This window comes from Palaemon carinicauda, chromosome 8 (genome assembly GCF_036898095.1).
Source record: "Palaemon carinicauda isolate YSFRI2023 chromosome 8, ASM3689809v2, whole genome shotgun sequence".
NCBI lineage: Eukaryota > Metazoa > Arthropoda > Malacostraca > Decapoda > Palaemonidae > Palaemon > Palaemon carinicauda.
In genome coordinates, this window is record NC_090732.1 from 147,945,301 (window position 1) to 147,958,259 (window position 12,959).

A 12,959-nucleotide genomic window follows, 5' to 3' on the forward strand; every position below is an offset into this window, starting at 1 on the left:
ACACATTATCTATCTATCTATCTATCTATCTATCTACCTATCTGTATATATATATACACACACACACACACACATATATATATATATATATATATATATATATATATATATATATATATATATATATATATATATATATATATATATATATATATATATATATAATTTTGCTAAAATCAAGCCTTCTTTAATTCATAGATTTTATTTCAAGCACCGGTCCACCACCCACCCTACCTACTCAAAATCACATCATTAATACCGGTAATGAAAATGCATATAATGATATTAGGATCGACATCGATTTTCCTCCCGCCACCAACCCGTCTCTTTGACTGCAATGGGTTTTACATCTCTTCTTCAAGGTCGCTTTCGCTTGTCCAACCCAGCTTTAAACTGTGAGGCTTGGTCAACTATTCAGAATATTTAGACTTGTAAACTACGTTAGGCCTTGATTCGACACGTATCAGGGCTGTGCGGTACTTCATGACAGGTTGTGGTCCCCCTAGTAGGTTGGCCATGGTACCAGCCACCCGTTCAGATACTACCGCCCCGCCTGAGAGTTGTTGGGTCCTTTGACTGACCAGATAGTAATACATTGGACCACTCTTTGGCTACGGGTAGCTTTTTCTTTGCCTACAGCTACATGAATAGTTTAGCATATTCTTTACACATTCTTCTCTTTCCTCTTACATCTGACAATACTAGGATAACCGAAAAAATCTTCTTCACTCAGGGGGTTATTTACTGCAGTGGCTAATTTCCATTCGGTAATGGTAGAGGAGAAACTTTAGCTGTATTAAACATACTATTCTCCGTTTCCTTACATCCTTTCTTTACTGGGCTATTTTCCTTGCCGTAGCCCTTGGGCTCATAGCCTCCTGCTTTTCCAAGCAGGATCGTAGCTTAGCAAATAATAATAATGATGATAATGATAATGATAATAATAATAATAACAATAATAATTAATGTGCCCTAGTCAACATACAAAAAGGGCAAAGTAACAGGGACTGAAGGGATAAAGCTACCAGATGGGAGCAACATCAAACACATAGATGAGTCGGAATATAAATACCTGGGAATAATGGAAAGAAGGTATATGAAACACCAAGAGATGAAGGACACTATCAGGAAAGAATATACGCCGAGACTCAAGAAGATACTCAACTCAAAACTCAACGGTAGAAATATGATCAAAGCCATAAACACTTGGGCAGTGCCAGTAATCACACACTGCGCAAGAATAGTCGAATGGACAAAGCCAGAACTCAGTGGCATGGACCAGAAAACTAGGAAACGTATGACAATACACAAAGCACTACACCCTAGAGCAATTACGGACAGATTACACATAACACGAAAGGTAGGAGGGAGAGGACTGATAAGTACAGAGGTCTGCGTGAACATCGAAAATAGAGCACTGGGGCAATATCTCAGAACCAGTGAAGACGAGTGGCTCAAGAGTGCATGGGAAGAAGGACTGATAAAAGTAAACGAAGACCCAGATATATACAGAGACAGGAGAATGGCAAACAAAACGGAGGACTAAGACAACAAATCAATGCACGGACTATACGTGAGAGCCTAAAGAACTAGCCAGCGATGACACATGTCAAAGGCTACTGAGGAGAGCTCACAAAGGAAACTGAAGGAATGATAACAGCGGCACAAGATCAGGCCCTAAGAACCAGATATGTTCAAGGTACGATAGACGGAAATAACACCTCTTATTTGTAAGGATTGCAATACGAAAAATGAAACCATAAACTACATAGCAAGCGAATGTCCGGCACTTGTACAGAACCCGTACAAAATGAGGCATAATTCAGTGACAAAAGCCCTCCACTGGAGCCTGTGCAAGAAACATCAGCTACCTTGCAGTAATAAGTGGCACGAGCACCAACCTGAGGGAGTGATAGAAAACGATCAGGCAAGGATCTTCAGGGACTATGGTATCAGAACAGATAGGGTGATACGTGCAAATAGAATTGACGTGACGTTGATAGACCAGTCATGACGTTGATAGACCAGTCATGACGTTGACTGACAAAATCAAAAAGAAAATATCACTCACTGATGTCGCAGTACCATGGGACTCGAGTTGAAGAGAAAGAGAGGTCTCTTTCGCTTGTCCAATCCAGCTTTAAACTGTGAGGCTTGGTCAACTATTCAGAATATCTAGACTTGTAAACTACGTTAGACCTTGATTCATTTCGTATTGGGACAGTGAGGTACTTCATGACAGGTTGTGGTCTCCCTAGTAGGTTGGCCATGATACCAGCCCCGCCAGAGAGTTGTTGGGTCCTTTGACTGACCAGATAGTATTACATTGGACCATTCTTTGGCTGAGTTGTTTTTTCTTTGCCCAGAGCTACACGAATAGTTTGGCATATTCTTTACATACTCTTCTCTTTCCTCTTACATCTGACAATACTAGGATAACCGAAAAATTCTTCTTCACTCAGGGGGTTAATTACTGCAGTGGATAATTTTCATTCGGTAATGGTAGAGGAGAGACTTTAGCTATATTAAACATACTATTCTCCGTTTCCTTACATCCTTTCTTTACTGGGCTATTTTCCTTGCCGTAGCCCTTGGGCTCATAGCCTCCTGCTTTTCCAAGCAGGACTGTTGCCTAGCAAATAATAATAATGATGATAATGATAATAATAATAATAATGTGCCTTAGTCAAAATACAAAAAGGGCGAAGTAACAGGGACTGAAGGGATAAAGCTACCAGATGGGAGTAACATCAAACACATAGATGAGTCAGGATATAGATACCTGGGAATTATGGAAAGAAGGTATATAAAACACCAAGAGACGAAGGACACTATCAGGAAAGAATCTACGCAGAGACTCAAGGCGATACTCAAGTCAAAACTCAACGGTAGAGATATGATCAAAGCCATAAACACTTGGGCAGTGCCAGTAATCACACACCGCGCAAGAATAGTCGAATGGACGAAGGCAGAACTCAGTAGCATAGACCAGAAAAATAGTTAACGTATGACTATACACAAAGCACTACACCCAAGAGCAATTACGGACAGATTACACATAACACGTAAGATAGGAGGGAGAGGACTAATAAGTATAGAGGACTGCGTCAACATTGAAAATAGAGCACTGGGGCAATATCTCAGAACCAGTGAAGACGAGTGGCTCAAGAGTGCATGGGAAGAAGGACTGATAAAAGTAAACGAAGACCCAGATATATACAGAGACAGGAGAATGGCAAACAAAACAGGGAACTAAGACAACAAATCAATGCACGGACTATACGTGAGAGCCTAAAGAACTAGCCAGCGATGACATGTCAAAGGCTACTGAGGAGGAGAGCTCACAAAGGAAACTGAAGGAATGATAACAGCGGCACAAGATCAGGCCCTAAGAACCAGATATGTTCAAAGTACGATAGACGGAAATAACATCTATATGTAAGGATTGCAATACGAAAAATTAAACCATAAACTACATAGCAAGAGAATGTCCAGCACTTGCACAGAATCCGTACAAAAAGAGGCATGATTCAGTGACAAAGGCCTCCACTGGAGCCTGTGCAAGAAACATCAGCTACCTTGCAGTAATAAGTGGTACAAGCACCAACCTGAGGGAGTGATAGAAAACGATCAGGCAAGGATCTTCAGGGACTGTGGTATCAGAACAGATAGGGTGATACGTGCAAATAGAATGGATGTGACGTTGATAGACCAGATGTGACGTTGATTGATAAAATCAAGAAGTAAGTATCACTCACTGATGTCGCAGTACCATGAGACTCGACTTGAAGAGAAAGAGAGAGAAAAAGGGATAAGTATCAAGACCTGAAAATAGAAATAAGGAGGATTTGGGACAGGCCACTGGGAATTGTACCCATAATCATAGGAGCACTAGGAACGATCCCAAGATCCCTAGAAAGGAATAAAAAAAAAAAGCAGAGGCTGAAGTAGCTCCAGGACTCATGCAAAAGAGTGTGATCCTAGGAACGGCACACATAATAAAAAAAGGTGATGGACGCCTAATGAGGTAGGATGCAACCCGGATCCCTACTCTATAAATACCACCCAGTCGAAAGACTGATAGAGAAAATGATAATAATAATAATAATAATAATAATAATAATAATAATAATAATAATAATAATAATAATAATAATAATAATATCCATGATGTCTTGATCCTTTTCCGATAAAGCTCTCGATTCAACTGCAGCAACGGGGTCAATATCGTGTCTATATATCTTAACTATAATAGCATTTAATATCGAATTTTACCTTTGGGAATGTAAATCCACAGGAAAATCATTTATGATAAATGCTTTTGGTTGGGCAAAGATTCGAGCCTATGCCTCTTACCTGAACCCATGCTAGCTGTGACTCTACCAATAGAGCTATCAAGAGAGATATAAGTTTATTACAAGTTTTCAGTACATATTCCATTCGAATTCAGGAATCTGTTCTTAGACTTTAAATCAACCCCTCACCATGATAATTGATTAGTGAATTTATATCACGTGGTTATCTATGACGACTACATATCACTAACTCTCGTTATTTTGATCAATATAAATATTAACCACAAATGCATTTAATATCATGAATGTATTTCCACATTGCTAAAGGTAGAATTCAATAATTAATGGCATTGTGATTGATATTTACACACACACACACAATATATATATATATATATATATATATATATATATATATATATATATATATATATATAAGCTAAGAAATATTTTCTTTTTAACATTTGCTTCTTATCTACTTCTGCCTACATGGAATATTTTCTAAATTTTCAATTCCCCTCTTCTTTTTAACCTTCCCCTTTTCTTTGTACATTTTGAGTCCATTTTGCTTTCATAATATTTATTGTTTGATCAGAAGTGTCGTAAATTTACCCCCCAAAAATTATTTGAACTGCAGCTCCGAACCCACGAGAAAGAAACTTATCCGTTAAGCTAACATCGTGAAATTGGAAAGTGCTATTAATATCTATTTTTAAGCAGTAGGTTTAAAGCTTAAGTCTTTATTAGAAAGATAAAATCCTCCGTAAAATGAAAAATTCTTTGAAGAGATTTGAAGCCACCGACCTCTTCCTACCTCATTCATTCTTCTCTTATTTCTGTAACAATATTTTCAATGAATTATATAAGAAAAATATATTTGTTTATACATCAAAAGCGCACTATTTCAAAGCAGTTTTCCACTTGGCCGCCAGGTGAATTCTATGTCAAACCACAAGTCTAAGTAAGAAACTATTGCTTATTAAAGCACTGCTCGACACAAGCTCATGTTTTTGCATTATCCAAATGCCAAGGGAAATCAACTTGGCTAGACCAGGGAAAAAGGATAAAGACTAGGTGAGAAATTCAGGTGGAAATATATTTTCCATCCCTGTTGGAACTGGTATGTTAATTATGTTAATGGATTTTTCTTCGGGATTTTTGACACCATTGTTTCCATTTACTGGTCCGCTCTTGTCACTTATGATTTTATATTTCACTGGCTAATAAAATATTGACGTCATAGTGAATTGGATGTTGAGTAGCATCAAGTGATCTTGGTTTTATATGATGAATGTATAAGATCTATAAAGTAATAAATTACTAAAGGATCTGTACAAGTTCATGTCACATTAAACTTATTAATTACACAAAATTGTATTGTAAAGTATGGAAGATAGACTATATTTTTCCAAGAGTTAAAAAACAATTCTATTAAGATAAGTATATATATTCCGTATCCAGTTGATTTATTCCGTATTAGAATAAAATATCATTAAATTATTATTGAAATGGCAGAATAAAAAATAAAAAAATTAGATGAAATAAAATAACGTATTGACTCTGCTCCTTCATTTTGCCTTTCCTTAACCCTTTGCTACTCACACCAGATTTTTGTGTTCTGTTGCCAGTTTAGAAGCATCCCCTCTTTCAGGGTGAAATAGCACTGGAATCAAGATTAAGTCTTAGATATCGTATCTTATGGATGACAAATATATGAACCAATCTTTCCAGGCCGCACAATAAATAGCATCAATATTTCTTCCTTTTCTAAGAACGGCTGAGAAAATGTGTATCATTGGTACATAAATCAGATTTTTATTGGCCGAGTAGTCTTAAATTTGGGACAGTTTCTCCAGAAATGTCTCCATTTTGGGTTTTCCTATGGAAGTGTTGCTTCTTATTTCAGAAATATGAAATTCAATTTATCACCATTCATATCCTAAAGTGGAAGCAACTAAATATGAAGAAACGGAAATTCTGATCAAGATATTTGTCACTGAATTTCGTTCCAGTTTTGATTGACCTCTGGTTGTGTAATAAAACTGGATAATTTCATAAAACATATACAAATATATACACAAACATTTATGTACACGTACAAACACACACACGTGTAAATAGTATATATAATATAATTATCATATATAATATATATAATATATATATATATACACAATTATCATATATATATATATATACATACACATAATATATATACATATATATATATATATATATATCTCTATATATATATATATATATATCTATATATTATATATACTAGAATATATATATATTATAATATTATATATATATATATATATATATCTATATATATAGAATATATATATATTTATAATATTATATATATATATATAATATATATATCTTATATATATAGAATATATATATATTTATAATATTATATATATATATATATATATATATAATATTATACAATATATATATTTATATATATATATATATATATATACCATATGTATATATATATTATATATATATACACGATAGTATTGTGATGGGCCAAGAGTAGGTTGTGACTCAAAGGCAAGATGAATGCAACTGAGTAACTTTACTATAGACATCTCGTATATATACACTCCAGGTCCCAGTAAGGTTGGTCACAAAAATAAAAACATGCTATTTATTGTCCAACTGGCAACCGGTTCTTTTAACGGTTAACAATGGAAGTAGGCAGACAGGCTAAAACAAGTTGCTGTCAGTGCGAGGGTGATAGCGAAGTTACAAAGGATAATATATACAAAAAAAAAAAGAGAGAAATGTCGTTACTATGTACGATCGTGTGACACACTAGGTGGTACATGGCTCTCCCTCTAAAAAATGACATACTGTACATGTTCAATGGGGCACCCTGATTGAGAGAGGCTAACTGTAGGCGGGTCATCTGGCAGGAGATCAGCAGGTTTTAGACGATCAATGGAGACCCAGTCTTCTCTGCCCCGAATGTTTAGTAGGAATGCTTTCGGATTGCATCGGATCACAAGGAAAGGGGCATTAGCGGTGCTTGTTAGTATCATTGCGTAGGAAGACATGCGTTGCAGAGTGCAAGTTTGTCGGTTATATGATGCTTCGTTGGGGACTTGCAAGTCTGGCGGTATAGAGTAAATTTTCCCACGATGTGACGTATACGCAGGAGATTGTCGAAGGAGGTTGCAGATGGAAAAAATTCAGAAGGGACGACCAATGGGGTCACCATACACCATTTCAGCTGCTGAGACATCCAGGGTGTCTTTACGAGTGGTCTTTAGTCCCAGGAGGACCCAGGGAAGCTGAGTAAACCAGTTGGAGTCCTTTCAGTGGGACATCAAAGCTGCTTTGAGGGTGAGATGACGATGTTCAACAACTGCATTGTCAGCAGGGTTGTAGGCAGTTTTCAGATGTAGGGTGATCCCCAGGAGATTCGCTAATGTCCACAATTGAGAGGTGAAAGTAGTACCCCTGTCAGAAGTAATATTCTTAGGGATACCAAATCTTACTATGCATCCTGAGAGTAAAGCAGATGTACATAAGGCGGAGGTTGGAGTTTTCATGGAAATGGCTTCAGGCAATGAGTAGAGCGGGTCGACTAAGGTAAACGGGTAAAGATGACCTTGTGATGTGGGTAGGGGGCTTACGTCGTCAACGTGAATGTGGGCGAAACGACACTGAGGTTGGGGAAAGGTGCCCATTCCTGAATCCATTTGTTGATGTACTTTGGAAGTTTGGCAAGAAGTACAGGCGGCGGACCCAATACTTAGTATTCTTAGTAATGCCGTGGCAAATGAACTTCATCTTCAGCAGCTGTACAGTAGAACAGCACGAGGGATGTGAAAGACCGTGAATGAAATTAAACACCTGTTGGCGCATGGGAGCAGGAATCGACGGTCGCGGTCTACCAGTACTGGCAATCCCAGAGGAGGGTAGTGTTGGAGTTGTCGAGGGGGGACGTCTTCCCAACATAGGGATGTGCAGGATGTCCTACATGCTTGATACTCTGGATCCTGTCGTTGGGCTTCAGCCAAGGTGCTGTAATCTAATCCTAGTTGAACGCCGGCCAACGGTGTTTGTTACAGGGGCATCAGCAACGGGATTAATTTCCCCAAGCACGTGTTGAAAGTTGCCATTGTATTCAGCCATGGTGGAGAGATGTCGGTGTCGATGGGCGGACCAGGCGTTATACTGTTAAGTGAAGGCTTGGACCAGAGGCATGTGGTCCTGTGTGAATGACGAAGGGCGTACCTTCTAAGAAATGGCGAAAGTGTCGGACAGCCAAGTGCACCCCCAGCAATTCGTGATCGAAGGTATAATACCCCGATTCTGCTTGGACAGTATTCTGCTAAAGAAGGGCCAATGGGCGGGGCGAGCCGTTGACCACCTGTTCAAGTACTGCACCAATAGTGGCGTTGCTGCCATCGGTGGAGAGAAGGAGCGGGGCATATGGGACTGGAAAAGTGAGAGTAGCAGAGGTTGATTAGGGCATTCTTTGCATTGCAGAAGGCCGATTCTTGAAGGGGGACCCCACTTCAGGTCTTTTGGCTTGCCCTTGAGGGAGACGTAGAGGGGAGAAAGATTAGCAGGAATGGCTGGCAGAAAACGGTGATAATAGTTAATCATGCCCAGGACTTCCTGCAGAGCTTTGACGGTCAAGGTCATGGGGAAGTTCTGAACGGTTGCTACATTCTCAGGGAGGGGATGGACTCCTTCAGGAATGATGCAGTACCGTAAGAACGACACTTCGTTTGGCCCCAAGGGTACACTTGTCGTACCGGACTACAAGGCCGTTTTGTTGTAGGCAGTCAAGCACAATGGGCAGGTGACGGAGATGTTCCTCTTTTGAGGAAGAACACAAGTATGTTGGTCCACATAACATACACAAAAAGGGAGGTCCCTTAGATGCCATCCACGAGACGTTGAAAAGTGGCCACGGCATTACAAGGCCAAAATAGGAGTAATTGAAGGTGTGTGTACCAAAGTGAGTGGTGATAGCAGTCTTAGGAATGTGTTTTGGGTTCATAGGCACCTGATAACACCTCTTCAGGAGGTCGAGCGTGGAGAAAAACTTTGCTTTGTGCAGGTAGGAGGTCACGTCGGTGATGTTTGTGAAGGGGTACCGATCCGGTTCTGTTTGCATGTTCAGGCGGCTGTAATGCCCCCCGCACGGGCGGAGGAGAGCCATCTTTCTTCAGGACGATGTATAAGGTGACGACCAGGGGCTGGAGGCCTTTTGGCAAAGGCCCCATTTCATCCATTTTGGCGAACGTCTGTTTGGCGGTTGCCAATCGATCCGGTGCCAGAAGTCTGAATTTGGCAAAGACTGGGGTCCCGTCGTTTTGATGTGGTGATAAATACCGTGTTTGGCAGGAACCATGGGCGTTTTGGTGAACTTCTGGACGGAAAACTTCCGGGTACGATGTGAGGAGGTGGGCATAGGCATCCATGGGTACGCTGGTGTGGATACCGAGGTTGGAAGGGGACGGGTTGAAGGGGGGTCGACAATTACGAGTCTGCGTTGACCAATCGTCGGTGGGCGACATCGACCAGAAGGTGGATATGAGAGAGGAGATCCACACCGAAGATTGGCAATGTGACGTCAGCAGCGAGAAACTTCTAATTAAATTTTCCGTCTCCAAACGATATATGCGAGGGTTCTCGTAACCGTAGATAGGTATCGCAGATCCGTTTGGCAGCTAACAGGCGGATTTTTGGGCAGAATTATACAGACTACGTCGTGTCCTGAAGAGCTCCCTTGGCAAAAGAGAACGACAAGCACCCATGTCTACCAAAAATTGCACGCCCGTTCCTGCATCATGAATAAAGAAAAGATCAGAAACAGGGAGGCCACCACCACGAGCGATGGCTTACTTACATGATTTTTAGCAACTGACAATCCTTGGCACATTTTCTTCACGGCAGCCCCGAATCTGGAGGTGGTAGTAGCAAAACAGTGGCCGATGAGCGGCAGTAAATGGCTGTAGAAGTCGCTGGGAGAGCGAGCAATGTGGTGGGTTGATGGGTGGCTTTATCGCCCTCTCCAGCACGTAACGGGGTGGGCTTGTGTGTCCTAGAGCATTAACCTTAGCTTCGATTGACGTTGAATAAGTGTTGTCTTTGTCAGGAGTGGAGGCATTGATGGAGGTCTTGAAGGTTGTGAGAGGGGCTGTCCATAAGGGCGCCGGCTTTTGGTCATCAAGTCCTATATGGGCAAACTATCAACATCGGGTAATGGCAGCGCGTAAGGACACGAAGTAGATTCACCTCGCGAGGAGAGCCGTCTGAGGCAGGTCGCAGGTGAGCGATACTGGTCATTTCCCTGAGGGCGAGCGAAGCCCTTTGGTCCCCCAGCAGTTTGTTGAGAGAGTTGAAAAAGCTTTGCTACACGGACGGCTGGCGACGGCAAGTACTGCTGCAGAAGATATGTTTTTGAGGGCTTCATACGCTATTGGGGTGTCTCCTTGTTCATAAAGGCAGTCAGAGATTTCTGGGAAGGTGTCCTCGGGCATTGCCACAAGAACATAATCTGCTTTGGTGGTTAAGCGAGTCATGCCCTTGTGGCGAAACTGGACTTCTGCGTGCTGAAATCAAGCAAATGCCTCTCCGCTGGTGAACGACGAAAGTTTGAATATGGCGGTGCCAACTTCCGTGGAGTCCGCCATAGTAACAGTGAGGGGGAAATGGAAGGGGGGAGGTGCGAGTTGACTTTCGGCGTCACCAATGTGACGGGCCAAGAGTAGGTTGTGACTCAATGGCGAGATGAATGCAACTGAGTAACTTTATTATAGACACATTGAGTATATATAGACACTAGGTCCCGGTAAGAAGGGTAAAAAAATATAAACATGGTATTTCTTGTCCAAATGGCAACCGGTTCTGTTAACAATAAAGTAGGCAGACAGGTTAAAAACAAGTTACTGTCAGTGCGAGGGGAGAGCGAAGATACAATGAATAATGTATGCAAAAAGAGAAATGTTGTTACTATGTACGATCGTGTGACACACAGGTGGTACAATATTGACAATAATAGCCCTTATGGTGTTATCCATCAGACAGTTAGACGCTGATGCCCATTCAGAAGTGGATTGATGTACTTTGACCTTTAAGATGACTATCTTTATGATTTTAGTTAGAAAAAAAAATTGTTCTGGATAAACAAACTGTCCTGGGATGTAATTAAACTTAAGGAACTATATAAAATGACCACATTTGAAAAACAGATTTTTCTGAAAACTAACATAAGGATATTATCCAAATATCAATGTATTATTTAACATGATGTGTCTTTTTACGCAAAAAATAGTCCTAGTTTTAATATCTTTTCGTGACGCTTTCAATAATAACTGCAGGATTAACATACATGTTCGTGAGTTGATGAAAACAATATATTTCTGTCGATATGACCAGATATGGTTCCATGCAGCAGAAGCAATTCAATCCTAACTCCTTGAAAATAATAAATCAAACAATGCACTGCTAAGTATGGAAACATAGAATTAATACACTTTCAGATCAGCGAAGTCTATTGTAAGTAAAATAGACATAACCTTTTCTCTGAGAATAAAAGTTAAAGTGAATTAGAAGTAATATTCACCGGAAGAAGAAATTATATAAATAAGCTGTAATGAATGATAGAAACTAACATAAGGTTGGCATCCTCGCTCATAGTCCATGAGCCAGACCAGATATTGGTAACACCTGGGGGTGGCAAAATGTCACAGTTTTTCTTGATAGGTATACATTCATAGATGAAAAAAGTTTGAAGCCAAGCTTAGAGCAGTAGCTTAATGCTGATAATCACCTCATGAAGATCTACGAATGGTCCCAATATGGGATCCTAAATTTTGGGGTAGGGGAAATATAAATTGCAATATCTTTTGAAGTAATGGCCCAATTGCTACGTATGACCACTCAAAATCATTGAGAATTTTATGTTCTTCGTAAATGTATATCATATTTGCACATATGCTAATGAAGTAGGTCACTAGAGGTCAAAAGGTCACAAGATTTTGCCCTTGCCTAAAATCAGTAGCTGTTAAAAAAAATCACCCCATATAATGAACCAATGAGAATTTCTCCACTGAAATGGGCTCTCAGATTGGAGATAAGTAAGTGTCCAAATCCATTTTATGCTTAGAAATGTTAAATTTAGTTGTATCTGAGGTATGATACTTAACGGTATTTGACACTTTTTTTTTTAAGCCCATTTTTAGCCAGAGAAGAAACAAAACTAAATTACTTAATATTCTGATAATTTAGTGCTGCACGTTTTGCTGAAAATCTGTTTTTAACCATTAAAATATTGCAATATGCATATACTAGGTTACATTTTGTCAGGTTTAAAAAGGAACGAAGTCATTTGACAACCTTTAACCCATTTAAAACTGATACCCTTCCAATTCTTTGAAATAACTTCTAAACTGACTACAATGTATTGAGATAGAGCTCTGTCCATTTTTACATCATGATAAGGTCATATCTCACGAAGATCAAGACAAGAGAGCCTTTGGTTCAATGTGTAGAACTTCGTTTCTGACCAGACCAGTTAGGCGAAGCAGCAATTGACAAAAGTAATCAGAGAATGATAGCGAGACCTAGGTTGCAGCTGAGGGCCACTACAACCGTTCTTGCTAACATAGGTATACCAAACCA

The 12,959-nt window shown here is 39.8% G+C and overlaps 2 protein-coding genes across 3 annotated transcripts in view; both read right to left on the reverse strand.

The window, feature by feature from the left end:
* LOC137645026 (uncharacterized) overlaps positions 1 to 12,959 on the reverse strand; it is a 335,221-nt gene that overhangs the window by 302,825 nt on the left and 19,437 nt on the right. The gene's annotated exons all lie outside the window — the stretch shown is intronic.
* On the reverse strand, positions 7,631 to 8,017 carry LOC137645486 (uncharacterized). The gene has a single exon (XM_068378291.1). It carries the CDS (start codon positions 8,015 to 8,017, stop codon positions 7,631 to 7,633), a length of 387 nt encoding a protein of 128 aa, XP_068234392.1.